Source organism: Sander lucioperca, chromosome 7, assembly GCF_008315115.2.
Source record: "Sander lucioperca isolate FBNREF2018 chromosome 7, SLUC_FBN_1.2, whole genome shotgun sequence".
Lineage (NCBI taxonomy): Eukaryota > Metazoa > Chordata > Actinopteri > Perciformes > Percidae > Sander > Sander lucioperca.
In genome coordinates, this window is record NC_050179.1 from 36235781 (window position 1) to 36262401 (window position 26621).

Consider the following 26621-nt stretch of genomic DNA (forward strand, 5'->3'; position numbering starts at 1 on the left):
AGGTCTATATAAAAGAGACTTCAGATACAGTATTAGGGGACCACTAAGGCCTATATAAAAGCATCCAAAAAGCAGCATGTCATAGGACCTTTAAGTATTTGTGTGTTTAATCCGTGACCTTAGGTGTTTTGCATCCAATTAGGACAAAACTCAAAATGACGACTAGTGTTAATTGTAACAACAATCAGCCAAGTAAAGTCAAGTCAATTTTATTTATATAACCTGATATCACAAATTTGTCTCAATGGGCTTTGCAATCTGTACAGCATACAACACTGTCTGTCCTCAGACCTTCAATTTGGGGCAAAACGGAAGAAACCTCAGGAAGATTAACTGAGCATGAAGCTCTCTCCCTGGACGAAAGACATGCAACAGATGTGTGTAAATTATAGAGCAACATAATGAAATTATAGCATAGAGCAGTGGTTCTCAAGCTTTTTTCAATAATGTTCCCCCTTTGAACAGTTTTTTAAGCCATGTACCCCCTAACCAGCGCAAATAATATTTGATAGAAAAAAAAAGTCTATATAAAGAGGAAGAATACAGCAATGTCAGCCTTGGACCTGGAAAACATTTAAATGCTGATGGAAAAAGGTGAAAAAACTTGGAAAAAAGACAGTAGAAAGAAGGAAGTAAGGCAAGAATAGGTCGAAAATAGTGACAAAAACTTAGATAAAAAAGACAGTAGAAGTAACTACAGCCTTGTAACTGAAAAACATTTTGCAAAAAATCACGTACCCCCTGCAGTCCTCCAGAGTACCCCTAGGGGGACACGTACCCCCTGCAGTTCTCCAAAGTACCCCTAGGGGGACACGTACCCCCTGCAGTCCTCCAAAGTACCCCTAGGGGGACACGTACCACCATTTGAGAAGCACTGGCATAGACAATCTGTCTGACGGTCTGAAAGGCTTTAACTAAGTTAAAGGTCTCTTGTAATAATGTAACCAATATTTAGTTATTGATATATTGTTGATGTTTAGTACAACACCAGGCATTTAGGAACTGTTTAATGATATGAACAGAAACCATCATTTTAAGATTGCTATTGTTTGACTTGTGATGATGCCCAGAACTCAATTTGAGGTATATGTTAATTACTTAATTGAACTCTATTATTCTGGGCTTTCCAGTCATATGGCTAGAAGACATTAGTTTTAATATCTAAATATAAAATAATATATAAAGAAATACTCTTATTTGTAATTACTTCACAGAAGTAAACCGCCACCATGAGTACGGACGCGGAGATGGCCATTTATGGCAAAGCTGCCATTTACCTTCGTAAGCCAGAAAAGGAGAGAATTGAGGCTCAAAGTGCACCATTTGATGCCAAGAGTGCCTGCTACGTGGCCGATGTCAAGGAGCTGTACTTGAAGGCAAAAATCCTCAAGAAAGATGGTGGCAAAGTCACCGTCGAAGTCCTGACCACTAAGGAGGTTAGTATCATGAAGTCACAGTCAACAGGGAATTCAATATGATTAGTTCTCATTGTGTCTAATGTCCTGTTGCAGGAGAGGACAGTGAAAGAAGAGGATGTTCATCCAATGAACCCTCCCAAGTATGACAAGATTGAAGACATGGCTATGATGACCCATCTCAATGAAGCCTCTGTGCTGTATAACCTCAAAGAGCGTTATGCAGCATGGATGATCTACGTAAGACAATCTGCCTAATGAGAAAAGAACTATTGCGAATGGCTAAACTTGTAGGAAACAGAGAGTTAACAGTTGAATCTCTACGATCACTTTCAGACCTACTCTGGGTTGTTCTGTGCAACTGTGAACCCCTACAAGTGGCTCCCAGTGTACGATGCTGAATGTGTAAGTGCCTATAGAGGCAAGAAGCGTATGGAGGCTCCACCCCACATCTTCTCTGTCTCTGACAACGCTTTTCAGTTCATGCTTACTGGTAAGTCATCACCAAAACAATGTCGAATTTATTAGTATAAAGGGGTTTCTGTTGCAGTAAAACATAGTCAATTATTTTGTTTTTTATTTACAGATAGGGAGAACCAGTCTGTCTTGATCACGTAAGTTTGTTACATTTACATTTGTCTACTTTGTTTAAAGGACAATTCCGGTGCAAAATTAACGTAGACCGTAACCTCGACCGTTCTCTGGGACATGTTTTCATACTAATCAAATGTGTATTTAGCTTGAAACAAGCTACCAGTAATTAGCTGCTAACGCTACCTTTCGGGGCAGAGGTTAAATCGCTATTTTATACCACTAACAACGCTCAAAATAGCACCACACTTCAACGGTAGCATAATGAGGGTCCCTACATGTAAACCGAAGCATTAATAACTTTGTCATGACCAGTTAAATCACGAATGCTGTGTTTGAGCTATGCTACTGGTTACTGGTTGCACGGCATTCGTCGTTCGACTGATCGTCGTTTTCCAACATGGCGCCCGCATGCAAAAATGAACGCTACTGTCTTTATAATCTATCTTTTTAATAAACTGTCTGTACACTTACAAAGTTCTCAATGCTTCGGTTTACATGTAGGGACCGTCATTATGCTACTGTTGAAGTGTGGTGCAATTTTGAGCCTTGTTAGTGGTATAAAATAGTGATTTACCCTCTGCCCTGAAAAGTAGCGTTAGCAGCTAATCACCGGTAGCTTGCTTCAAGCTAAATACACATTCGATTAGCATGAAAACATGTCCCAGAGAACAGTTGACTAGGTACACATATGTTATTAACCCCTAGGTTCAATTTGCGCCGGAATTGTCTTTTAACATAGTTGAATATCTTGATCAAATTCTTATAAGTTTGTGTCTATACCTAGTGGAGAATCTGGTGCTGGAAAGACTGTGAACACCAAGCGTGTCATCCAGTACTTTGCAACCATCTCAGTTGGTGGACCGAAGAAGGACGACGCCAAGGTATGTTACTGTATGATTACAATTCAGGGTTCTTCCACTATAGAATATTTTTCAAGGGGGAAAAATAAAGTCATTTTCTGACTGTAATTCTAAACCTGGATTACAGGGGTCACTGGAGGATCAGATTATTGCAGCTAATCCCCTGCTGGAGGCCTATGGTAACGCCAAAACTATTAGGAATGACAACTCTTCCCGTTTTGTAAGTATGGAACAATTTCTGCACATGAAAGAGGTCTTGTAACAGATTGCCAATGTGGAGGGACATTACAAATCCTTTGTTCCAAACAGGGTAAATTCATCAGAATCCATTTCGGCACAACTGGCAAACTGGCTAGTGCTGATATTGAGACTTGTAAGTAATAATACTCATAGTACATACAAACAACTGGAATTGAGAATTGGTCAGACTGTAATTTATAAAAAAAAATATTTGTAGATCTGCTGGAGAAGTCAAGAGTGACATACCAGCTTTCTGATGAAAGAGGCTACCACATCTTCTTCCAGATGATGACCGGCCACATCCCTGAGCTGCTTGGTAAGAAGATTGAGAGGATGCACATTGTTTAACTTGTTTTCATATGAAACAAATGTTCTGACGTTTTCCCCCTTTTTTTGATCTCCAGATCAGGCACTCATCACAACCAACCCCTACGACTTCCCCATGTGTAGCATGGGTCAGATCACTGTGGCCAGCATTGATGACAAAGTTGAGCTGGAAGCCACCGATGTGAGTGATTTTCACTTTCAAATATTTAAATATATCAACATCAAAAGGAGCCAGTTGAGGTGATTTGGGCATTCCTACCCTCACCTATGGTCATGAAGGCTGGGTCATGACCGAAAGAACGAGATCCAGGGTACAAGCAGCCGAAATGGGTTTCCTCAGGAGGGTGGCTGGCGTCTCCCTTGGAGAAAGGGTGAGAAGCTCAGTCATCCGTGAGGAGCTCAGAGTAGAGCCGCTACTCCTTTGCGTCGAAAGGAGCCAGTTGAGGTGGTTCGGGCATCTGGTAAGGATGCCCCCTGGGCGCCTCCCTAGGGAGGTGTTCCAGGCACGTCCAGCTGGGAGGAGGCCTCGGGGAAGACCCAGGACTAGGTGGAGGGATTATATCTCCAACCTGGCCTGGGAACACCTCGGGATCCCCCAGTCGGAGCTGGTTAATGTGGCTTGGGAAAGGGAAGTTTGGGGTCCCCTGCTGGAGCTGCTGCCCCCGCGACCCGACTCCGGATAAGCGGACATAGATGGATGGATGGATGGAACATCAAAACTGCTCTTTTAAGTGCATTTTTCTAAAGTGAGTATGTTTGTGTGGACCTCTTTTGAACTCAGAATGCCATTGATATCCTGGGCTTCACTGGTGAAGAGAAGGTGAGCATCTACAGGATGACTGGTGCTGTGCTCCACCATGGTAACATGAAGTTCAAGCAGAAGCAGCGTGAGGAGCAGGCTGAGCCTGATGGCACAGAGGGTGAGTATTTAATGCCAGCTCAGAGTGTATAGCTTGGGAAAAACAGTAATACAGTTCTTAATCACACTGGTTTCTGTTCATATCATGATGGAAATCTCTGAACTATTTTCAGAGGCTGACAAGGTTGCTTACTTGCTGGGTCTGAACTCCGCTGACATGCTCAAGGCTCTGTGCTATCCCAGAGTGAAGGTCGGAAATGAGTTTGTCACCAAGGGACAGACTGTACCTCAGGTAATTGAGATAAACTGGTATCACTTCTGTTTAATTTACATGTAGTAAATGTTTATTTATATTTTGACATTTTTTTTTATTATTTTGGATTCTTTTGTGTCATTTATTTTATTAGAAACATTTAAAATACCAGTATTCCATCATTTTACAAGATTGTTAATGGTTACTTTTAAACGAATATGACTTAAACATAACGTAACGTAACGTAAACATACACGTCACTTTCCTGAAGCCTAGTGGCATGTTATCTGTACACATTTCGAGATATCCGTGTGTATGTCTACTCTCTATACAGCGGACGGCAGTCTGCAACTTCACAGAGTAAACATACACGCCACTTTCTAAAGCCACGTGGCGTGTTATCGCGAGTCAATGGAGGCCAAATGGAGGCCAAACAGCGTTGAAAAAGACGCTAAAAAGCGAATATGCGTCTTGATAACACGCCAATAATGGCATACGAATTGGCATGTCATACATACGCCACTTCATGAGATCAGTCTGAAATCACATACTTGTTTTTATTCAGGTGATGAACGCAGTGCCTGCCCTGGCCAAGTCTATCTATGAGAGGATGTTCTTGTGGATGGTACTCCGTATCAACCAGAGTTTGGACACTAAACAAGCAAGACAGTTCTACATCGGCGTCCTGGATATTGCTGGCTTTGAAATCTTTGACGTAAGCTTCATTTCAAACATATCAGAGGCTGATACTTTTCATGACAGAATCATTCATTCTTATTGCCCTGCAAGAGATTATACTAATTCTTTGTCCCATCACAGTTCAACACCTTGGAACAGCTGTGCATCAACTTCACCAATGAGAAACTGCAACAGTTTTTCAACCACACCATGTTTGTCCTGGAGCAAGAGGAGTACAAGAAGGAGGGTATTGTCTGGGATTTCATTGACTTTGGCATGGACTTGGCTGCCTGCATTGAGCTCATTGAAAAGGTAATCACGTAATTTGGTAATTATATATTATACATACATTATACCCACTCTCAGTTACAACTGAGAAGGGTCTGGTGTCAACCAGGCTAACTTAATGACATACTTCTTCACACTTTTTTTCAAGCCCATGGGAATCTTCTCCATCCTTGAAGAGGAGTGCATGTTCCCCAAGGCCACAGACACATCCTTCAAGAACAAGCTGTATGACCAGCATCTTGGCAAAAACAAAGCATTTGAGAAGCCTAAGCCTGCCAAGGGCAAGATTGAGGCCCACTTCTCCCTGGTGCACTACGCTGGTACCGTGGACTACAATATCACTGGCTGGCTGGACAAGAACAAGGATCCACTGAATGAGTCTGTTGTTCAGCTGTACCAGAAATCCCCAGTGAAACTGCTGGCTCTTCTGTATCCTCCAGTCGTTGAGGGTATGATAGTAACTACAGTAAACTAAAACACATGTTAAGGTTATACTGTATATTTTTAACTAACTGTAGCATGTGCTTTACAGAAACTGGTGGTGGAAAGAAGGGAGGCAAGAAGAAGGGTGGTTCTATGCAGACTGTGTCTTCACAGTTTAGGGTAAGGTTTAACATTGCAAACTTATCTCATATACAGTATCTCAATTTATGCTCAAACTCACAGTTGTTATATGCATGAAATAACTCACCATTTTGGATCTACAGGAGAACTTGGGCAAGCTGATGACTAACTTGAGGAGCACCCATCCTCACTTTGTGCGCTGCCTGATTCCCAATGAGTCAAAGACTCCAGGTACATAGAAAACTTAATCTCAAGAGATTCTTTGAGGAGTGATTTGTTTTGTTGGTATGGTTTACTTAATTTTAGAGTCTAACTATTTATTCAAGGAAGTAATTAAGAAATGTATTTTTTAAAGGTCTGATGGAGAACTTCCTGGTCATCCACCAGCTCAGGTGTAACGGTGTGCTGGAGGGTATCAGAATCTGCAGAAAAGGTTTCCCCAGCAGAATTCTCTATGCTGACTTCAAGCAGAGGTATCAATTAGGGATGCACCGAATCCAGGATTCGGGTTCGGCCCAATATTGGGCTTTTTGACGGGGTTCGGTTTCTGCCAAACCTTAGAATTTTTTTCCACCAAACCGAACCCTACTCGGCTGCTGCTCGTTAGCTAACGTAATTAATTTCACCCACCTAACATGCCTTCTGTAGTGGAATGGCTTCGAATGACGACAAAAAACGCTTGTCTTTTACGGTGACCATTTACTATTCAATATGTTGCAGTTTTACACACAAGAAAGTGAACAACTTAAGCTTGACGGACATGTTTTGCATCTAGCGTCTCATGCTCATCTCAGTAAGCTAGCAAGAGTACACAACAGACAACTTCCATGTAGGCTACTTCAAAATAAAAGCACTTCCTGTGACGGTTTGCAGTAAAACTAAATTACTGTTAAACGAATAAGATTGTGTACCTTTTCACATATCAGCTGTAAATCAAGTACTGCAAATAATGTAAATAGTGAGTTTTAATCACACTATAATTTACCATTTCCTTTAGACTGTTTTAAACTAAACAACATGAATTTCTTATTTAAGTGCTTTAAACAAACATTTCACAACACCGTCATCGTACACTGGTTAGCGAAAATATGCCAAACAAAATTGTCACTCATCTGGCGATAGCGATGTGCTTTCCTACGATGTGAAAAGAGCGTGTAAATTCAACATTAAGTTGTTACATTTAACTCTTTTAAAGGCTTTGGACGTTGTTTACTTCATTAATGTGTTTACTGTGTTAATGGACTGAGGATGGGAGGAGGATTCGGTATTCGGTATTCGGTATTCGGCCGAAACCCAAAAATCTGGATTCGGTGAATCCCTAGTATCAATGGATATTTAAAGAATTTTGATAGATTATTAAAAGAAAATGCTCACACTGACCATTAACTCTCATAAAAAGGTACAAGGTGCTGAATGCCAGTGTCATCCCCGAGGGCCAGTTCATTGACAACAAGAAGGCTTCAGAGAAGCTGCTTGGGTCAATTGATGTTAATCATGATGAGTACAAATTCGGACACACCAAGGTAAGCCCCTTGATTGCATTTATATACTTTAGTGGTACTTTCCAATGATCGTCAGTGCATTTTGTCTGTTAAACAAAAACAGTATCTTAAACAAGTCTTACACAATGTTATGTATTGTAATGGGAAATTAGGCCACTGAACGAGTAAAGGATAGAAATAGAGAAATTGCGCCACCATGTGCCCATTGATAAAGCAGATTACATTTTGTCTTGTGCACCAAGTGATGGTAAAAGACTAGTAAAGGTGCCCATACAGGATTGACGTTTCCTAGAAAAAACCACAGCTGCCATCAGCCATTTAGAATAATTGTGTTTCACTGTCTACGATATTTTGCTACACATCCTGATCCTGATGAAGATAAAAACAAGTTTTCTTAATATTATAAGACATTCATATGATTGTGTGAGGTACATGCTCTCTGAGTCATTTCTGGTTTAATGTTTATAATAATGTATAGTGCACACATGAAGTTAATTTTTATTTTCTCTTTGATCAGGTGTTCTTCAAGGCCGGTCTGCTGGGTGTCCTAGAGGAGATGAGAGATGAAAAACTGGCATCTCTGGTCACCATGACTCAGGCTTTGTGCCGTGGTTTCCTCATGAGAACAGAGTTTGTGAAGATGACAGAGAGGAGGCATGTTGAAAGCAACAATTTTGAGTGCGCAGCCATGGAATGAATAATGAGGAATAACTTTGTCCCTAACAGCAACTTCTTTTCAACAGGGATTCTATATATACCATCCAGTACAATCTCCGCTCATTCATGAATGTCAAACACTGGCCATGGATGAAGGTGTACTACAAGATCAAGCCTCTGCTGAAGAGTGCTGAAACTGAGAAGGAGCTGGCAGCTATGAAGGAGAACTATGAAAAGATGAAAACTGACTTGGCTGCTGCCCTGGCCAAGAAGAAGGAACTGGAGGAGAAGATGGTGTCCCTTATGCAGGAGAAGAATGATCTGCAGCTGCAAGTAGCATCTGTAAGTACACACCAACGAACAGTTCTGCTTTTTCATGCTTTTTTTTAATGTTAATGTGCTAACATCTATTTTTGGAAAATTAACTAGGAATCAGAGAATCTGAATGATGCTGAAGAGAGATGTGAGGGACTTATCAAGAGTAAGATTCAGCTGGAGGCCAAACTCAAAGAGACAACTGAGAGACTGGAGGATGAAGAGGAAATCAATGCTGAGCTCACTGCCAAGAAGAGAAAGCTGGAGGATGAATGCTCTGAGCTCAAGAAGGATATTGATGACCTGGAGCTTACCTTGGCCAAAGTGGAAAAAGAGAAACATGCCACAGAGAACAAGGTTCGTAAATAACAATCTGTCCAGCAGAACAAGTAACATTATATTGATGACCGTTTAAAGACAAGATTTTTCTTGCACATTTAGGTGAAGAACCTGACCGAGGAGATGGCCTCTCAAGATGAGAGCATTGCTAAGCTGACCAAGGAAAAGAAAGCCCTTCAGGAGGCTCATCAGCAGACTCTTGATGACCTGCAGGCAGAGGAAGACAAAGTCAACACTCTGACCAAGGCCAAGACCAAGCTTGAGCAGCAAGTGGACGATGTAAGTTTACAAAGTCTCTTGGATTGGCCAAGCAAGAGTATTCTTTTTGAATGTGATGGTTAAAATCTCATCTTATTTCTTAGCTTGAGGGTTCTCTGGAGCAAGAGAAGAAGCTCCGTATGGACCTTGAGAGAGCCAAGAGAAAGCTCGAGGGTGATCTGAAACTGGCCCAGGAATCCATAATGGATCTTGAGAATGACAAGCAGCAGTCTGATGAGAAGATCAAAAAGTAACGTAATTTATGAATTTGTACAACCATTCTTTTAAAAATTGTGGTCAACTGCATGAACTCAATGTACTTTATCTATAATTCTCACAGGAAGGACTTTGAAATCAGTCAGCTCCTTAGCAAGATTGAAGATGAGCAGTCACTGGGTGCTCAGCTTCAGAAGAAGATCAAGGAGCTCCAGGTGATGTATCGCGTTACACATAGCATTTCTGCATTGTGTTCCCAACTTTGTGTATTAAAAGTGAAAGTTTACTGAAAGACATCACATCTATATTCAACAGGCTCGTATTGAGGAACTGGAGGAGGAGATTGAGGCTGAGCGTGCTGCTCGTGCCAAGGTTGAGAAGCAGAGAGCTGACCTCTCCAGGGAACTTGAGGAGATCAGCGAGAGGCTGGAGGAGGCCGGCGGTGCCACTGCTGCTCAGATTGAGATGAACAAGAAGCGCGAAGCCGAGTTCCAGAAGCTCCGTCGTGACCTTGAGGAGTCCACCCTTCAGCATGAAGCCACTGCCGCTGCTCTTCGCAAGAAGCAGGCCGACAGCGTCGCTGAGCTGGGAGAGCAGATCGACAACCTCCAGCGTGTGAAGCAGAAGCTTGAGAAGGAAAAGAGTGAATACAAGATGGAGATTGATGACCTCTCAAGCAACATGGAGAATGTTGCTAAAGCAAAGGTACACACAACCCGTTCTCACTCCGAACTCGTAAAATACGGACGTTTGGACATTGGCTGTCAGCATCTGAAGCGACGAAAAAAGTGCCCTTCAGCGTGTTTGAAGAAGACGTAGCATTAAGAGCGACTACGGTAGCGAGTAGTACGTAAGGCTGAAATTCCGTGTAGGGAGATTTATTGGGGTGGTGGATGGGTCAAACAACGCAGGACTTTCACCCAGGAGGCCGGGGTTCACGGAAACGTAAGCCCACCCACGACCTTTTCCTTAACCTAACTGCGCCAAAAGGGACACCAATAGTCCCCACCAAGCGCGTTTAGATAAAGCGCGTTATATTTTTAGCGTCAATAACAACGCCAAAGATATCTGACCAAGCGTCCGCATTTTACGAGATGGGAGTGAGAATCTCTTGGTACACAATGCATTACATGCTATTTTATTAACTAAATAAGTATAGTAAATAATTAAATTAATATTATAAATAAAATCTGATCACTGATCTCATCTCTCTTGACTCATTAGGGCAATCTTGAAAAGATGTGCCGTACTCTGGAGGACCAACTTAGCGAACTGAAGACCAAGAATGATGAAAATGTCCGCCAAATCAATGACTCAAATGCACAGAAAGCACGTCTCCTGACAGAAAATGGTATCTAAAACTTTGAAGCTGAATGATCTGTTGTGTATATTATTAAGAAACAGGACAAAAACTAATGTATCACGACATCTTTCACACAAGGTGAGTTCAGCCGTCAAATTGAGGAGAAAGAAGCTCTTGTCTCCCAGCTGACCAGAGGCAAACAGGCATTCACACAGCAGATTGAGGAGCTGAAGAGACAGATTGAAGAGGAGGTTAAGGTAAGAAACCGTTAAGTGAGTGTGTATTGGTATTAAAGTTTAGATCGGGCCCAAAAGAATCAAGCCCGACCCTACCCGACCCCGTGCATGTTGTGTCCGAGCCTGGCCCGGCCCGGCCCGACACATTAACTGTAATTATGAGCCTGATCCTGATTTAAACCCGACGATGTTTTAATAAGTGGGCCGTTATAAGTGACGTTCTCAACTACAATTCCTTTTACTTGTGGGTAACAGATCAAGGCAGCAAAATAATCAAAGCCCTGGAACCATATAGGAGACTTTCTTGTCTCGGTCACCTAATTAATACTGTCCTTCGCCACGGTCTGCATGCTGACGCACTGGCCGACAATGCGCCGGATATAGGAGAAACCATATCTGCTGCTAAAGGACTTGTGAGATATCTGAGACTATCTGGCCTGGTTGATATAGGAGAAACCATATCTGCTGCTAAAGGACTTGTGAGATATCTGAGACTATCTGGTCTGGTTGATATAGGAGAGACCATATCTGCTGCTAAAGGACTTGTGAGATATCTGAAACTATCTGGCCTGGTTGCACAATTATCAAAGCCAGTGCTACAGATGGGGGAGACACAATTTAGCCCAGTTTACCTCACACTCAAATCAGTGCAGGACATCCACCCAGAGCTACGGGAGAAGCTGGAGAGGCATAGCCTTCTCAAAAACACAAATGCTTGATGAAGGGCCCGAACTCGGCCCGGCCGATATGTCCCGTCACTATCCTCAGGCCGGGCCGAGTTCGGGCTCGGGCAGAGAATCTAAACTCTAATTGGTATTATTAGTTTGGGATAAAGAAATGTTGTTAATTCAATCATATTTCTTACACCAGGCCAAGAATGCTCTTGCTCATGGACTGCAATCAGCCCGCCATGACTGTGATCTGCTGAGGGAGCAGTTTGAGGAGGAGCAAGAGGCCAAGGCTGAGCTGCAGCGTGGAATGTCCAAGGCCAACGGTGAGGTGGCTCAGTGGAGAACTAAGTATGAAACTGATGCTATCCAGCGCACTGAAGAGCTCGAGGAATCCAAGTGAGTAACATTCAAACAATTCAATGGCCAGTTCAGAAGTGTAGCATTTTAGCATAACTCAAATCAACCCATTCTCACTCCGAACTCGTAAAATACGGATGTTTTGGATAGTGGCTGTCAGCGTCTGAAGCGGTGAAAAAAGCGCCCTTCAGCTTGTTTGTAGAACGCACCGGGGAGAGCAGCAGCTACACGGGGTTTGACGATGACGGAATACTAAGAGCGACTACGATAGCAAGCAGTATGAAAGACGAAAATCCCCATAGGGAGGTTGGTTGGAGGGTGGATGGGTCAAACAACACAGGACTTTCACCCAGGAGACCAGGTTTTGTGTCCCGCGTGTCACGTTTCCTAAAGTCGTTTTCTTCTTTTCCTAAACCCAACCGCCCCGTTCTTCCCGCATGTCACGGTAAGCCCACCCACGACCTTTTCCTTAACATAACTGCATCAAAAGGGACGCCAATAGTCCAGAGCAAGCACGTTTAGATAAAACGCATTACATGACGCTAAAGGAGACTTTTAGCAACAACAAAGGCACCTGACCAAGCGTTCGTAATTTACGAGATGGAAGTGAGAATCTGTTGCTCAAATACAGTACTTGCATTTAAACAAATGTTCTAAACAGGTTTTTCAATTGTTTGTATTTAGTATCTTATTACGAAAAATAACATTTTAGATTAAAGCAGTGCTTTCTTATATTCATCTAGGTTCTGAAACTATGTAATGATTTGTATTTCATTCATGAAAAAATATCTGGATAAAGTAGTTTCAGTGGAAAACAAATCTTATCCTTTTCAAACAGGAAAAAGCTGGCTCAGCGTCTTCAGGAGGCTGAGGAGCAGATTGAGGCAGTGAATTCCAAGTGTGCTTCTCTTGAGAAAACCAAACAGAGGCTCCAGAGTGAGGTGGAGGACCTCATGATTGATGTGGAGAGGGCCAATGGGCTGGCTGCCAACCTGGACAAGAAGCAGAGGAACTTTGACAAGGTAGCATTTGTTTACTTGTGTGGCCAAGCCATAGCCTGGAAATCCAGACCCCAAATCCGAAAGATTAAGGGTCTGGCATTGAGTAATGAAAATGGCCCAATTTGAAATGCATGCATTTGAAAATCTCACTGCACGCAATCACACGATCAATCACAACAATACACAGGGTGACATGTCCAGAGCCCCATACGATTAGCTACCAGCCGAGCTAACTGGGAGATTAAACTGTCGTCATCTGTTTAGCTCACCTCTGGCCCGCGTATATCAGATACACCGATGCGATTGGTGCAGCTCGGCTAAAAGGGCATAGTTAATGAGCATCGTTACTCGATGCCAGAGTGACTCGCTGAGCAAATTACAATTGTGTTCTCGCGAGAGCAGGGAGGGTAGCCAAGCCATACAATCAATGAAATAATATATTTTTTTTTCCTCATATTGCATATTCAATATTGCATATTGATGTTATTCAGGTGTTGGCAGAGTGGAAACAGAAGTTCGAGGAGGGTCAGGCAGAGCTCGAGGGAGCACAGAAGGAGGCTCGTTCTCTCAGCACTGAGCTGTTCAAGATGAAGAACTCTTATGAGGAATCTCTGGATCAGCTGGAGACCATGAAGCGTGAAAACAAGAACCTGCAACGTAAGTTCTACATTATGTAACAGTTACATTGTATTCAACACTTGTATTTCTTTCATTGTATTCAATTGTGTTTTTTTTAGTTTACATTGTAAGGCTTAACAATATAAAACACATGTACCTCTCTGCAGAGGAGATCTCAGATCTGACTGAACAGATTGGTGAGACTGGCAAGAGCATCCATGAGCTGGAGAAGTCTAAGAAGCAGGTGGAGACCGAGAAGGCTGAGATTCAGACAGCACTTGAAGAGGCTGAGGTACATTTTTTCTTGGGGACATCTTCTGAAAAAAAATCTTAATCATAGACAAATATACAAAAAAAGTAGTCTGACAAGCCATACCCACATCCAGATGTTGGGTCTGGGAACTCACCATTGGCAGGGCTCAATCCGAGGGGCGGGTAAACGGTTGTCTTTCAAATCCCCTCTGCACGCAATAGGACAGCTCTACAACCAACCAGAGAAATGCTAGTTGATAGATTCAACTTTAAACTCCATGACTTCAGTGCCGTTCTTTGTTCTTTTCTCTAAGAAAAGCTGAACTCCAAGTCTTCCAGAGTCGCGGCCAAAGCCGATTCCAAAGACCGCTGTTCGCCAGCAGCAGCAGCCATCTTCTTTGTTTTCAAGTAGCAGGGAATTCACGCAGAACCGTCGCAACTCTGCCGTCATTATGTTAAGCCCGCCCACCGACTCTATACAATGTGATTGGCCTGACTAGAGTTTGGCTTTTCCAGCTCGCAAGCCAACGGAGAGTTGCTAGACGACCCTGGCTGCAAATTAAATTTGCTGCTGCTAGGGTGGTCTAGATTTCTAGGCTACAAAAAAAGGTTTAAAGGCAAAGATTAATATTTATTTATTTGATATCATTAGGGAACTCTGGAACACGAAGAGTCTAAGATCCTGCGTGTCCAGCTGGAGCTCAACCAGATTAAGGGTGAGGTGGACAGGAAGCTGGCAGAGAAAGATGAGGAGATGGAGCAGATCAAGAGGAACAGCCAGAGGGTGATTGACTCCATGCAGAGCACTCTGGATTCTGAGGTCAGGAGCAGAAACGATGCCCTGAGAATCAAGAAGAAGATGGAGGGAGACCTGAATGAGATGGAGATTCAGCTGAGCCACGCCAATCGCCAGGCTGCTGAGTCCCAGAAGCAGCTGAGGAATGTGCAGGCGCAGCTGAAGGTATTGTTAGACAAAGAGTTGTTGCACTGACTATGGCCGGTGCAGGTACATTTTGGCATTCATGTGAATATTTTCCTAATTATTTTTTTCACTAGGATGCACAACTGCACCTTGATGATGCTATCAGAGCCCAGGAAGACTTCAAGGAACAAGCTGCTATGGTGGATCGCAGGAACGGTCTGATGGTTTCTGAAATCGAGGAACTTAGAGCGGCTCTGGAACAAACGGAGAGAAGTCGCAAAGTTGCTGAGCAGGAGCTGGTGGATGCCAGTGAGCGTGTTGGACTTCTGCACTCTCAGGTGAACAAGCTTCAATAATTCAAAAATCTAATGACAATTAAATAACGTGAAAATCAGGCATGAAATGACTAAAGTGCCTTTTTTTTTGCCTTTTAGAACACAAGCCTTCTGAACTCCAAGAAGAAGCTTGAGTCTGACCTGGTCCAGGTCCAGAGTGAAGTGGATGACACTGTTCAGGAAGCCAGAAATGCAGAGGAGAAGGCCAAGAAGGCTATCACTGATGTAGGGTGACATTTCATTTGTTCTTACTTTCACTCCAAAATGTTCAAGATATTTCTCATTAACATTGTATGCTGTCTCTTCTAGGCTGCTATGATGGCTGAGGAGCTGAAGAAGGAGCAGGATACCAGCGCTCACCTGGAGAGGATGAAGAAGAACCTGGAGGTCGCTGTTAAGGACCTGCAGCACCGCCTGGATGAGGCTGAGAACCTGGCCATGAAGGGTGGCAAGAAGCAGCTCCAGAAACTGGAGTCCAGGGTATAAAAGTCATGTTAAGAATTTGCACAACTGAAGCAAGATTTTTGGAAAAGAAAGACGGATACTTATTGTCTTGTTTTTTGGAAGGTGCGTGAACTGGAGGCAGAGGTTGAGGCTGAGCAGAGACGCGGAGCAGATGCCATTAAGGGTGTCCGCAAATATGAGAGGAGGGTGAAGGAGCTCACCTATCAGGTACAGTCACTTTGATAGTTACCATGTACAGTACAAACATTATCTAATATATTTACCTTTAAAGGTCCTATGACATGCTGCTTTTTGGATGATTTTATATAGGCCTTAGTGGTCCCCTAATACTGTATCTGAAGTCTCTTTTATATAGACCTTAGTGGTCCCCTAATACTGTATCTGAAGTCTCTTTTATATAGACCTTAGTGGTCCCCTAATACTGTATCTGAAGTCTCTTTTATATAGGCCTTAGTGGTCCCCTAATACTGTATCTGAAGTCTCTTTTATATAGACCTTAGTGGTCCCCTAATACTGTATCTGAAGTCTCTTTTATATAGACCTTAGTGGTCCCCTAATACTGTATCTGAAGTCTCTTTTATATAGACCTTAGTGGTCCCCTAATCTGTATCTGAAGTCTCTTTCCCGAAATTCAGCCTTGGTGCAGAATAACAGCCACTAGAGCCAGTCCCACAATGAGTTTTCCTTAAGATGTGCCATTTCTGTGTCTGGCGGCCTTGACCAACTGCCATGCTTTGCTTGTTTTCAAGCCATGATGTCTCTCTCTCTTTCTCATGGGCGGGCCAGATTCTCTGGGCGGGCAAAGCAGAGAAAGGGGAGGTAACCTTTCCCCTTATGACGTCATAAAGGGAAGGTTCCTGATTGGTCCATCTGAGCTTTCATTTTCTCAAAGGCAGAGCAGGATACCCAGGGCTCGGTTTACATCTATCACCATTTCTAGCCACTGGGGGACCATAGGCAGGCTGGGGAAACAAAAAACCTCATAAAGTGAAATTGTCATGCTATGGGACCTTTAAAAACACACATGCAAATCTATATTGCCTATTACAGACTGAGGAGGACAAGAAAAACGTTGGCAGGCTGCAGGATCTGGTTGACAAATTGCAGCTGAAGGTCAAGGCCTACAAGAGGCAGGCTGAGGAGGCGGTAAGGACAAAATATACATTTTCAACACTGAAAGTTTGACAGTATATCATAGTTATTTTAATGTACAGTAGTACTATGGATCTTTTTGAACATTTACATTTTTTTTCTTCTATGTCTTGTATTTCAGGAGGAGCAGGCCAACACTCATCTGTCCAAGTGCAGGAAGGTTCAGCATGAGCTGGAGGAGGCTGAGGAGCGCGCTGACATCGCTGAGTCCCAGGTCAACAAGCTGAGGGCAAAGAGCCGTGACTCTGGCAAGGTAAATATACACGTCAGTTTAATGAAAAATGAAAAACAACCACCTTTGATGTATATCTGTCGATATGTTACAGCAGATTCTTTACAGTATTAAATTCAACTTATAAAGCATTAGGTTTAAATACTATAAAATTAAAAGATCACAATTATTGTCCCCCTATCACTTATTCAAACTCACACAAACCATTTATGTGTTTTTTTTACAGGGAAAAGAAGCAGCCGAGTAAAACACACGAGTTTCGCTGCATTGAATCATGTTATATGAAATAATTCATGCCGAAACAATAAAGGTTAAACTGTTGATATTAAATTCTGTCTGTAATAATTTCATCTCTTTGCTTCTCTCAAAGGTAGTTGTGAGATTTGAATAACACTTTTTTTGGGACATGAAAAACGTTAAAAATATCCTTAAAGGTCCAGTGTGTAACGTGTTTAGTTTTTCATGAATATTTACCTCCACCATCAATTCCAAGTATTCCTTTTGGCTTGAAATGTTACGTTTGCGTTTGCATGAACTGGGGTAGACGCTCCATATTCATACTCCATCTTGAAATACGTTAGCCGGTTAGGGACATACAGGACATACTGCTCCACCTTTCACGTTTTCGCTGCCACATGATAAACTAACAGGTGGTGCTAATGCTGCTAATGGGTATCGTAGCTTCCCAGCCCCGGCAAGTTTGAAGAAGGAAACATGGAGGACCACACGTATTCAAAATCCAAATTTCAGGAACAGGAGTCTTCTTCTTCTTCGCCCAGAAAAAGAAAAAGGAGAATGAAAAGAGCAAGAGACCGGCTTTTTGAAGCGTGAAGGCTACCGTAGCTGTAATACGGACTTTGATTGCGATATATATGATCTCAACGCTAGATGGGAGAAATTCCCACACATTGGACCTTTAACATTTGAGGTGAAGGTGAACAATATATGCAGTTAAAAAAACAAGGAGAAAAAAAAGCAAATGTGTTTTCCTAATCTGGAAAACAGGCACAAAAAAGAATAATTAATTACCTAATCCAAGATGAGCTCTCACTTGTGCACAATCTTTGGAGGCCACAGGCACAATTTAGACAGCAGAATAAACTCTGGACTCCTAGGACCACAACTTTGGCTCTGACAGAAAGCAGTCATTAGATCACAAAACCAACAAATGTTGTCACAACATAGGGTTTCTGCAGGTTTTACCAAGTCAAATTTGACTTAAAGTGCTCGTATTATGCTTTTTGGCTTTTCCCCTTTCCTTTATTGAGTTATATAGCTTGTTTGTGCATGTTATAGGTTTACAAAGTTGAAAAAGCCCAAAGTCCACCCGAAAGGGACTTACCATCTCCAACAGAAAACACTGTTCACAAACTGCTCCAATCAGCTCTATTGTAGTCCAGCCTTTACTTCAGAGACAAACGTGGTCACTTTGGAACACACGTTATAATGCTCGCCTAGCTGCTAGCATGGCATGCCCTCATACTCTGCTTCTGACTGGCTAGTAGTCCTTACCTAGGTACTGTCAGGGCACACCCTCATACTCTGCTTCTGACTGGCTAGTAGTCCTTACCTAGCTACTGTCAGGGCACGCCCTCATACTCTGCTTCTGACTGGCTAGTAGTCCTTACCTAGGTACTGTCAGGGCACGCCCTCATACTCTGCTTCTGACTGGCTAGTAGTCCTTACCTAGCTACTGTCAGGGCACGCCCTCATACTCTGCTTCTGACTGGCTAGTAGTCCTTACCTAGCTACTGTCAGGGCACGCCCTCATACTCTGCTTCTGACTGGCTAGTAGTCCTTACTGCGCATGTGCGACTGCCAACAAAGATGTTACAGCAGTGAGAGGTCTCACTCTGTAGCTAAAACAGAGAGCTCAACACACAGGGTGAAAAGAGGAGCTGCAGCAATGTGCAGTACAACAAAAATATGGTGTTTTGTGATAATTAAACCATGTAAACCTATTCTGATATAACCTCTAAATACAATTATGAACCTGAAATGAGCATAATATGAGCACTTTAAGACCTTTTTATGACCATTATGAATGAAATTTAAGACCTATACCACAACATTAAAAACAAAACAAAAAACAGCAGCCGGGAAACATCTGAAACAATTCACTGATTTCCTCATTTGCATTATAGGACTGGTGTCTAGTCACCCTGTGGAGGACCCAGAGTAGGGTTGGGTATCGTTTGGGTTTTTTTCTGATACCAGTCCTAAAACAATTAAACTTTTAAATGGTGTAGGTGTCTTACAGCATAACTCTCGCCAAAATGCAACCTAGGGTGTTTTTGTGAATGTACCCGAGTCAAACTTTTCGTTTAAAAGCATAATTAGCACGGAAACGCCACTTTTAAGATTTACCGTATTACCGTTTTTCGGTCAAATGACCTTTTGAATGGGAGTGCTAGGGGCACTACTATGATTGCATCAAAATCCCTATTTTTAAAACACTAAGAAGGCTCGACACAACATGCAACTTTGCTCCAAGTATCACCAGGGGCTCTGCACATGAACTCGCGCATTGAGAGCATTGTTTTAACGGTGCCTGAATCAATACTTTAAAATAAAGAAGAGCATGACGTGTATTGCTAAGGCCATATGGTCAAATCCATGCATCCCCCCCAGCAACACTGAGAAGCCACATCTGGCTCCATTCGATTCGCATTTTTGCACATCTATCACATATTTCACGCTTGATCATATATCTTCAGATCACCATGGTAACCTACACTGCACGGTTTCGGTTCAAAGGATCAGGAGATTCAAACATTCGTTCATCCCCAGAGCCGTTATCGTCCTACACCCAGGAACATTCAGGCCTGTTCATGCTGATCTCTGCGGGACGATTCTGGTTGATGTTTTTTGATCTTAATTATAACGGCGTGTTGGTCAAACATGTAGGAGCAGGGGTGGAGCGGGGGTCGGGGGAGGATGGCTTCTGGGGCTACAGGACCCAAATGTTTTCTCTAAAGCCCTGAATCTTTTAGGGTTTTAAAAATAACTTCAACTTCGTGTCATTTCCCAAATTCGCTTTGACAGGGTTTTTTTGTCGTTTGACTTTTTTTCAATGTTTTTTGTCACTTTTTTTTACATCCTACTTTGTATCTAACTGTTCTCCAAGTGTCTTTATCAGAAACTGTCTGATGTTTCTGTTTCTAAGACCCATAACATTAGCCTGGCTCCGCCCTCCTACGTACTTCCGCTCAATTTTCATTTCCCTTCAGTACAGTTTGCGGTATAGTCTTGGGTTTTCTCCAGCCAAATTTTTAGCGGTCCAATCAGCGAACAGAGGGAGTGGCTGAGAACGATGACATTGAGGTTGTGCGCTAGTTTGAGTTGTAGTTCCGTAATAGCGGTGGAGAAAGATGCGACCGAAGCCATGTGGTCCGTTGTGGCAACGCTGCCGAATATCCAGAAGTTAAAGCCCGAGCAAGAACAATCTTTGCTGAGTTGTGTTGGTGGCCATGATGTTGTGGCCCTCCTCCCCACGGGGTTCAGGAACAGTTTCATTTTCCAGCTCGCTCCGTTAGTGGTGAAGGAGTTGGCTAAGGCTAACGCTAGCGATGCTAAGCCGACATCACGACCAAACATTAGCGATTGGTTATGGCAGATCCAATAGTTTTAAACATCAACAGAGTACCCGCCTTCAAGGAAGTTAACACTTGTCAATGGAGAGTGGCCAGACTCTCTGGACCAATGAAATGGACCAGAGTCTGGTAGGACCAGGCTAATGGACCAGAGTCTGGTAACCAGGCTAATGGACCAGAGTCTGGTAGGACCAGGCTAGTGTACCAGAGTCTGGTAGGACCAGGCTATTGTACCAGAGTCTGGTAGGACCAGGCTAGTGTACCAGAGTCTGGTAGGACCAGGCTAATGGACCAGAGTCTGGTAGGACCAGGCTATTGTACCAGAGTCTGGTAGAACCAGGCTAGTGTACCAGAGTCTGGTAGGACCAGGCTAGTGTACCAGAGTCTGGTAGGACCAGGCTAGTGTACCAGAGTCTGGTAGGACCAGGCTAATGTACCAGAGTCTGGTAGGACCAGGCTAGTGTACCAGAGTCTGGTAGGACCAGGCTATTGTTCCAGAGTCTGGTAGGACCAGGCTAATGTACCAGAGTCTGGTAGGACCAGGCTAGTGTACCAGAGTCTGGTAGGACCAGGCTAGTGTACCAGAGTCTGGTAGGACCAGGCTAATGGACCAGAGTCTGGTAGGACCAGAGTTCCATAACATAGGTAGAAACTGTCTGAAACCAATTGCCCTTCAGGAACAAATTAAGATGAAAATTGAAGTAGAAGGAGAACAGGTGCGGAGGACTCTTTTATTCAGAGTCCTGCAGATCAAGAGATCAGAAAAAAACCCACACAGCAGCTGCTTGACATTCAACGTCATTTCACTAAATGAAAGTCAGAATAATCAGAGTGCAGTTGGGGTTTTACACTCAATGGAACAAAAGGTACTTTGGGGAAAAAAAAGCAATGACATTTAAAACCACTGCGGCAGCAGCTAGAGCTCATTCAGGATTATTCAGGCGTCCAAAACACAGTTTTACACTCTTAATAGACCTTATAAAAAACAAGAATGAGCCAATAAAAAAGTTGTTTTGTAGTTGGACTCTGACTGAACTCTTTTAATAAACTCAGATCAGATTTACTAAAGCTTCTGCATTCTGTCCTGAACAGAGTTTTTATTAAGGCTGTGACGATATGCTTTTTGTCCCGATTCAAATGTTTCCCAATACATGGGCGCTGATTTGATTTGTATTGCAATTACAATTATATATATATATATATATATATATATATATATATATATATATACTGAACAAAATTATAAACGCAACACTTTTGTTTTTGCCCCCATTTTTCATGAGCTGAACTCAAAGATCTAAGACTTTTTCTATGTACACAAAATGCTTATTTTTCTCAAATATTGTTAACAAATCTGTCTAAATCTGTGTTAGTGAGCCGAGATAATCCATCCACCTCACAGGTGTGGCATATCAAGATGCTGATTAGACAGCAGGATTAATGCACAGGTGTGACTTAGGCTGTTTTTGTTGCTTTTTTGGCAATTTTTTCTGAGCTTTTGTCTCCTTTTTTGGTGTTTTTTTGGGACACTATTCAACGTTTTTGTCACTTTTTTCAAAGTCTTTGGCGCTTTTTCTGACTTTTTGACCTTTTGATGATGTCTCTTTTTTCATGTTTTTTTAACAATTTTTTCAAAGTTTTTGTTACTCTTTTTTTTAAATACAAGCAGACATGTCACGGGACCTCCGTAGATAGTTGGAGAGCTCAACCAAACCAATGTTGAACCCAAAGTTACGCTCTTGTCAAATCACTGAGGTTGCCTCGGAAATTTAGGCTACACTACACATGCGTTACCTGCAGGCCTAGGCCATTTCATTACGTGATTCCTAACGGAGATCTTCTCACAGCTCCTGAAAATGGATTGAGGGGTCCTTCGATGACACTTTCAATTGCAACAGCTTCTTTCCAGAATCCATTTTGCAGACTCTCGGTGTAATCGCTGACGCTGATTGATTTGCTTGTGAACAGGGCAGCTGCTTTGTCTTGCTCTGATAAGCTACTCTGCGGCTAGCAGTAGCCAATCAACAAACGTATTGTGAGTTCTAAGTGGTTCTCTTTTCTAAAACGAAATGCCTCGCAATCTTTGGGCGCACTCACCGCATTAAAAAATGTGGTGAGTGGTGAGAAAATGTTTTTTTTGTGTGTGTGTGTGTGTGTGTGTGTGTGTGTTGTGTGTGTGTGTGTGTAAAGAGATGAGCGCCAACAGAACTCCAGTTAAAAAGCACACATTTGTATTTGCGTGTAATTTGTCTTTGTCTCAGTGTGTGTGTGTGTGTGTGTGTGTGTGTGTGTGTGTGTGTGTAAAGAGATTAGCGCCAACAGAACCTCCATTTAAAAAGCCCACATTTGTATTTGGCACATTCAATTTAATATCGCTGCTCTCTGCTTCATACTACGCCTGATAAACTCTGTTTCATTAAAACATGTTTTTTCTAATTCAGTGGTTGAATATCAACACATAATGCAAATCAGAAAGTTGCCTCAGAATAAGAACGTTATGTAAAATGATTGCATGACACTGCATCAGTGTCAGTGTGAAAGTAAGAAGGTCTGAGGAGATTAAAGACATCAAACATCAAAGTCAGTTCTTCTCTTTCGACAGACAGACAGATAGATAGATAGATAGATAGATAGATAGATAGACAGATAGACAGACAGATAGATAGATAGATAGATAGACAGATAGACACATAGACAGACAGACAGATAGATAGATAGACAGATAGACAGATAGAAAGATAGACATACAGACAAATAGATAGATACTTTATTCATCCCGAGGGAAATTTTAGGCATCCAGTAGCTTAGACAACCATAACACAACAAACACACATACACACATATATCTCATATACATGATTTTTATGTAAGTGAGATGTATGTGTGTATGTACAGACTGTAAAGAAAGAATTGATATGAAAAGGTGAAAGGAAAAATCTGATTATAAACAATCGACGCTGTCTATCACCGTGTAGTTACATTGAAACGTCAGCTTCCAGTTCTGAAAAGTGAAGCCAATGCAGAAGTTCCTCAGGCCTGCATTGTAATTCCCAGCACGATGTTCATTTTGTAAATTATGTTTCCTCTCTTTCTTCTTCCTCTACCAGCCTTTAATCTGTCTTTCCTCTCCTCTTCATCCCTTCTGTGTATCGACTTCTCCTCTTCTAACCTCCGATCTCTTTCCTCTGTTCTGTCCTCGTCTCTTCACCTCCCTCGTCTCATTTAAAAAGAAAACACTGACAGCTGTTTGCCTAATGACAATGCTCTACTTGATTAGTGTTTTTGCAGTTCTTCATTTACATTTCAATATCACATTTTCATAAATCTCTCCAGGACGGCAGAGATAAAAGCGTTGTTCTAATTTACAGTCACTATCCACTTTGTAAACAGTCCCACATGGAGCTTTTAACAGCTTCCAGAAAACTAGTCTACACTGCACGCAAAATGCAATTTCTGAAGAAATTGTGGTGTGAATGCTGTATGTTGAAAGGCTGATGCTAAACTGGATTGCTGGCTTGAATGTGTAAAAGCTGTTGCATGTTTCTTGCGTTCAGAATGTGACGATGTGACGCAAACAGGGCCTGGGCGACTGTCGGCGCATTGCCAGACCGTCGTCCACAGCGCTACGGTCTGGCTAGTCCACACAGCATTCCAGGATGGGAGAAAAAACGTGCTCTGGTTTATTGGCATTTCTTTAAACCAATCACAATCGTCTTGGGCGGAGCTAAGCTCCGGACGGAGCCACGGTGCCTCTGCTAAATAGCCTCAGGAAGGAACTTGTTTTGGTGGAACGTGTGTACGTTCAAAAGTAGTTTTAGTTGTTTAACAGAAAACTCAGATTGGACAGATAGTCTAGCTAGCTGTCTGGATTTACCCTGCAAAGATCTGAGGAGCAGTTAACCATAGTCCTCAGAAATCAGCCGGAGGTTAGAACGCCAACACAAAGAAAGAGGAAGGGGACGGACATCTGTTGGAATTGTTTTGCCGGCACCGGAGCAATCCCGGAAGTGGAACGTCGTGGATATAGACTAAACACCTGGAAAATAGGGGAGGGTCATGTCTTTTTATTCTTTGTTGGGGGGAGGGTCACCCAACATTTTTTAGTCTAGGGGGGGGGGCGGTCACCCAACTTTTGTATTCATGAAAACAGCAAAATTTCAAAGTGGCTTGTTTGGTGCATATTTTTTCATGTAGACGGGTAAACGGGTAATTGGATTGTTTAAAAAATGAGTGGAATAATTACATCTGGCATGACCAGATATTTTATAAATATCGTAAATAACACAAAACAACTAAATGGTGGTAGGTAATACATCAGAGTTCATATACTGCTTTGGTAAAAAAAATATTACCTGGCTGACGATGGGAGCAGCAGGACGCAAAAAACGAAAGTTACTGTTGCACTAGTCTGGACATCTTACCGTGCCAACCTTGCAATAAAGGTTTCCTAAATGCCATTTATTCCACTTTGTTTAAACGGCGAAGTTCACCTTGTTCACCTGTTTGGAGCTGGCTGGTGAATGTGACGCTGGTATCGGCTTTGCTGGATACACCGTGACTCTGTTTGTGGATCTACTGATCGCTGTGGAGTACTTTTTTTTTTCCGTGTCATTGGATTACGGCAAAATACGGATCTTTTTTCTCAACGTGTCTTAACGTTTTATGGTGTGACTGTGCTTGGTTTCTGCATTTGGAGAGGCATCTCAACAGACTGGAGGTCCAACACTGATTGGTCACTGTTACATTTTAGTTGAATTTATGCATCTGTCTATTGCCTTCCAAGACAGCCGTGCCGCAATTGGATTTCATAAGGGCGAATTGTTAAATTGTTACAATGTAATTTAAAATCTGCTTTAAAAATAAACATATTTGTTTTGGAATATAATGTTCAGCTTCGGCAGCTTTACCTATGTGCTAAAATATACAATGACTGAGGAAGCCTAGTGACGAGTCCATAGCAACCAGTGTTGAATTGTTATTTCCCATTGTCCTTTGCTGAATGGTCTTAATGTTTTATTGTTTTATTTCATGAGAATATTAGTTTACTAGAGGAGGAACTTAGTATTTGAAGTAATGCAGTAATGCATGAAGTGTGCATTTAGTTTCCATGCTTATTGTGTTTCCACAACAACGTTAGTGAGTAAATCTACTGAAATGGCCACCATACCATAACAGAGGAGTGGGATGTGTAAGATGAGAACGCAGAGGTTAACTCATGTATGTCATGGCTGTAAAAAAATCAAATGGCATCTGTACATCTTTGTTAAGTGCAATCTAGCACATAAGGGGAGGGTCATGCTTCTTTTTCAAATAATTTTGGAGAGTCATATAAAAATTATTACTGGTGAGGGGAGGGTCAAGTCTTTTTACCCTAAAGGTCCCAAAATTCCTCCGGTGGCCCCTTAAATAAATAACTAACAGTCCCTAATGTAAGAGTACAATCAAACTCGGAAGTTCTATATTATATTCAGCGAAAGGCCGGGGAGGTAACAGCTGTCTGAAAAGCCTCTTTCCTTTAATGTGACTCAGGTTTTTATTCTGAAAGCAGCAGCCTAACGTCTCACTCGTCTGTGACAGGATGCTACATATGAGTAACTCACAAGGGAGAGAAAAAAATAGGTTTCTGTGCAGTCTTTCTTCTTCCCAGGTGCCAAAGCTGAGACCCCTCGAGGCGTCTGCTCAACGAAAAAAAGTGATTTCACAGTTCATGTAATCATCAAGCACCAAACGCCCAGCGTGAGCGCCGCATGGCTTCATCCTGCTGTGCTTAATGTGTGACCCAAAAATATCAAGAAGGAAAAGCTGGTGGGAGGTTGTGGGAGGTTGTGACGTGTTTGTGTGTGTGTGTGTGTGTGTGAGGACATGAGTGGGGGGTTGGTATCAAACAGTAATTAAACTCTATTTATGTGTCAGAGATATTGTCCCAATTATGATCCGAGAGTCTTTGGTGTGCACGTTGCGCATACATTAATGCTCAACATGGAAGTCAAAGATGTCCTACTTAAACAAGTCTGTCTCTGCAGATTTTAACAGTGACAGTTAATATAAGCTTCATGGTAGAAATTTAAAGTTTTCTCAAATAAAATTGAAAAAAAAGAAGCTCTGGCTTGTTTTTTGGG

The 26621-nt window shown here is 42.3% G+C and overlaps 2 protein-coding genes and 2 long non-coding RNA genes across 4 annotated transcripts in view; 2 read left to right on the forward strand and 2 right to left on the reverse strand.

Annotated features, from left to right (window-relative positions):
* The window catches only part of LOC116036403 (NLR family CARD domain-containing protein 3-like), a 1020880-nt gene that overhangs the window by 152131 nt on the left and 842128 nt on the right, over positions 1 to 26621 (reverse strand). The gene's annotated exons all lie outside the window — the stretch shown is intronic.
* The window catches only part of LOC118495509, a 297118-nt gene that overhangs the window by 56306 nt on the left and 214191 nt on the right, over positions 1 to 26621 (reverse strand). The window lies entirely within an intron of this gene.
* LOC116054907 (myosin heavy chain, fast skeletal muscle-like) lies at positions 1215 to 17239 on the forward strand. The gene is made up of 39 exons (XM_031306657.2): positions 1215 to 1436; positions 1512 to 1655; positions 1752 to 1908; positions 2002 to 2029; positions 2794 to 2890; positions 2997 to 3089; positions 3179 to 3242; positions 3327 to 3425; positions 3514 to 3617; positions 4218 to 4356; positions 4469 to 4587; positions 5114 to 5263; positions 5368 to 5538; positions 5663 to 5963; positions 6047 to 6117; positions 6222 to 6309; positions 6434 to 6551; positions 7478 to 7601; positions 8098 to 8234; positions 8324 to 8579; positions 8667 to 8909; positions 8994 to 9170; positions 9254 to 9399; positions 9490 to 9580; positions 9681 to 10070; positions 10590 to 10716; positions 10807 to 10925; positions 11775 to 11971; positions 12771 to 12954; positions 13425 to 13590; positions 13719 to 13843; positions 14456 to 14764; positions 14860 to 15063; positions 15160 to 15285; positions 15370 to 15540; positions 15628 to 15732; positions 16576 to 16671; positions 16799 to 16930; positions 17136 to 17239. Exons 1-39 carry the CDS (start codon positions 1230 to 1232, stop codon positions 17154 to 17156), a joined length of 5796 nt encoding a protein of 1931 aa, XP_031162517.1. The 5' UTR covers positions 1215 to 1229; the 3' UTR covers positions 17157 to 17239.
* The window catches only part of LOC116054908, a 21961-nt gene continuing 19808 nt past the window's right edge, over positions 24469 to 26621 (forward strand). Inside the window, exons 1-2 of the long non-coding RNA XR_004106180.2 lie at positions 24469 to 24480; positions 26315 to 26324. This is a non-coding gene — a long non-coding RNA (uncharacterized LOC116054908). The remainder of the gene's footprint in view (positions 24481 to 26314; positions 26325 to 26621) is intronic.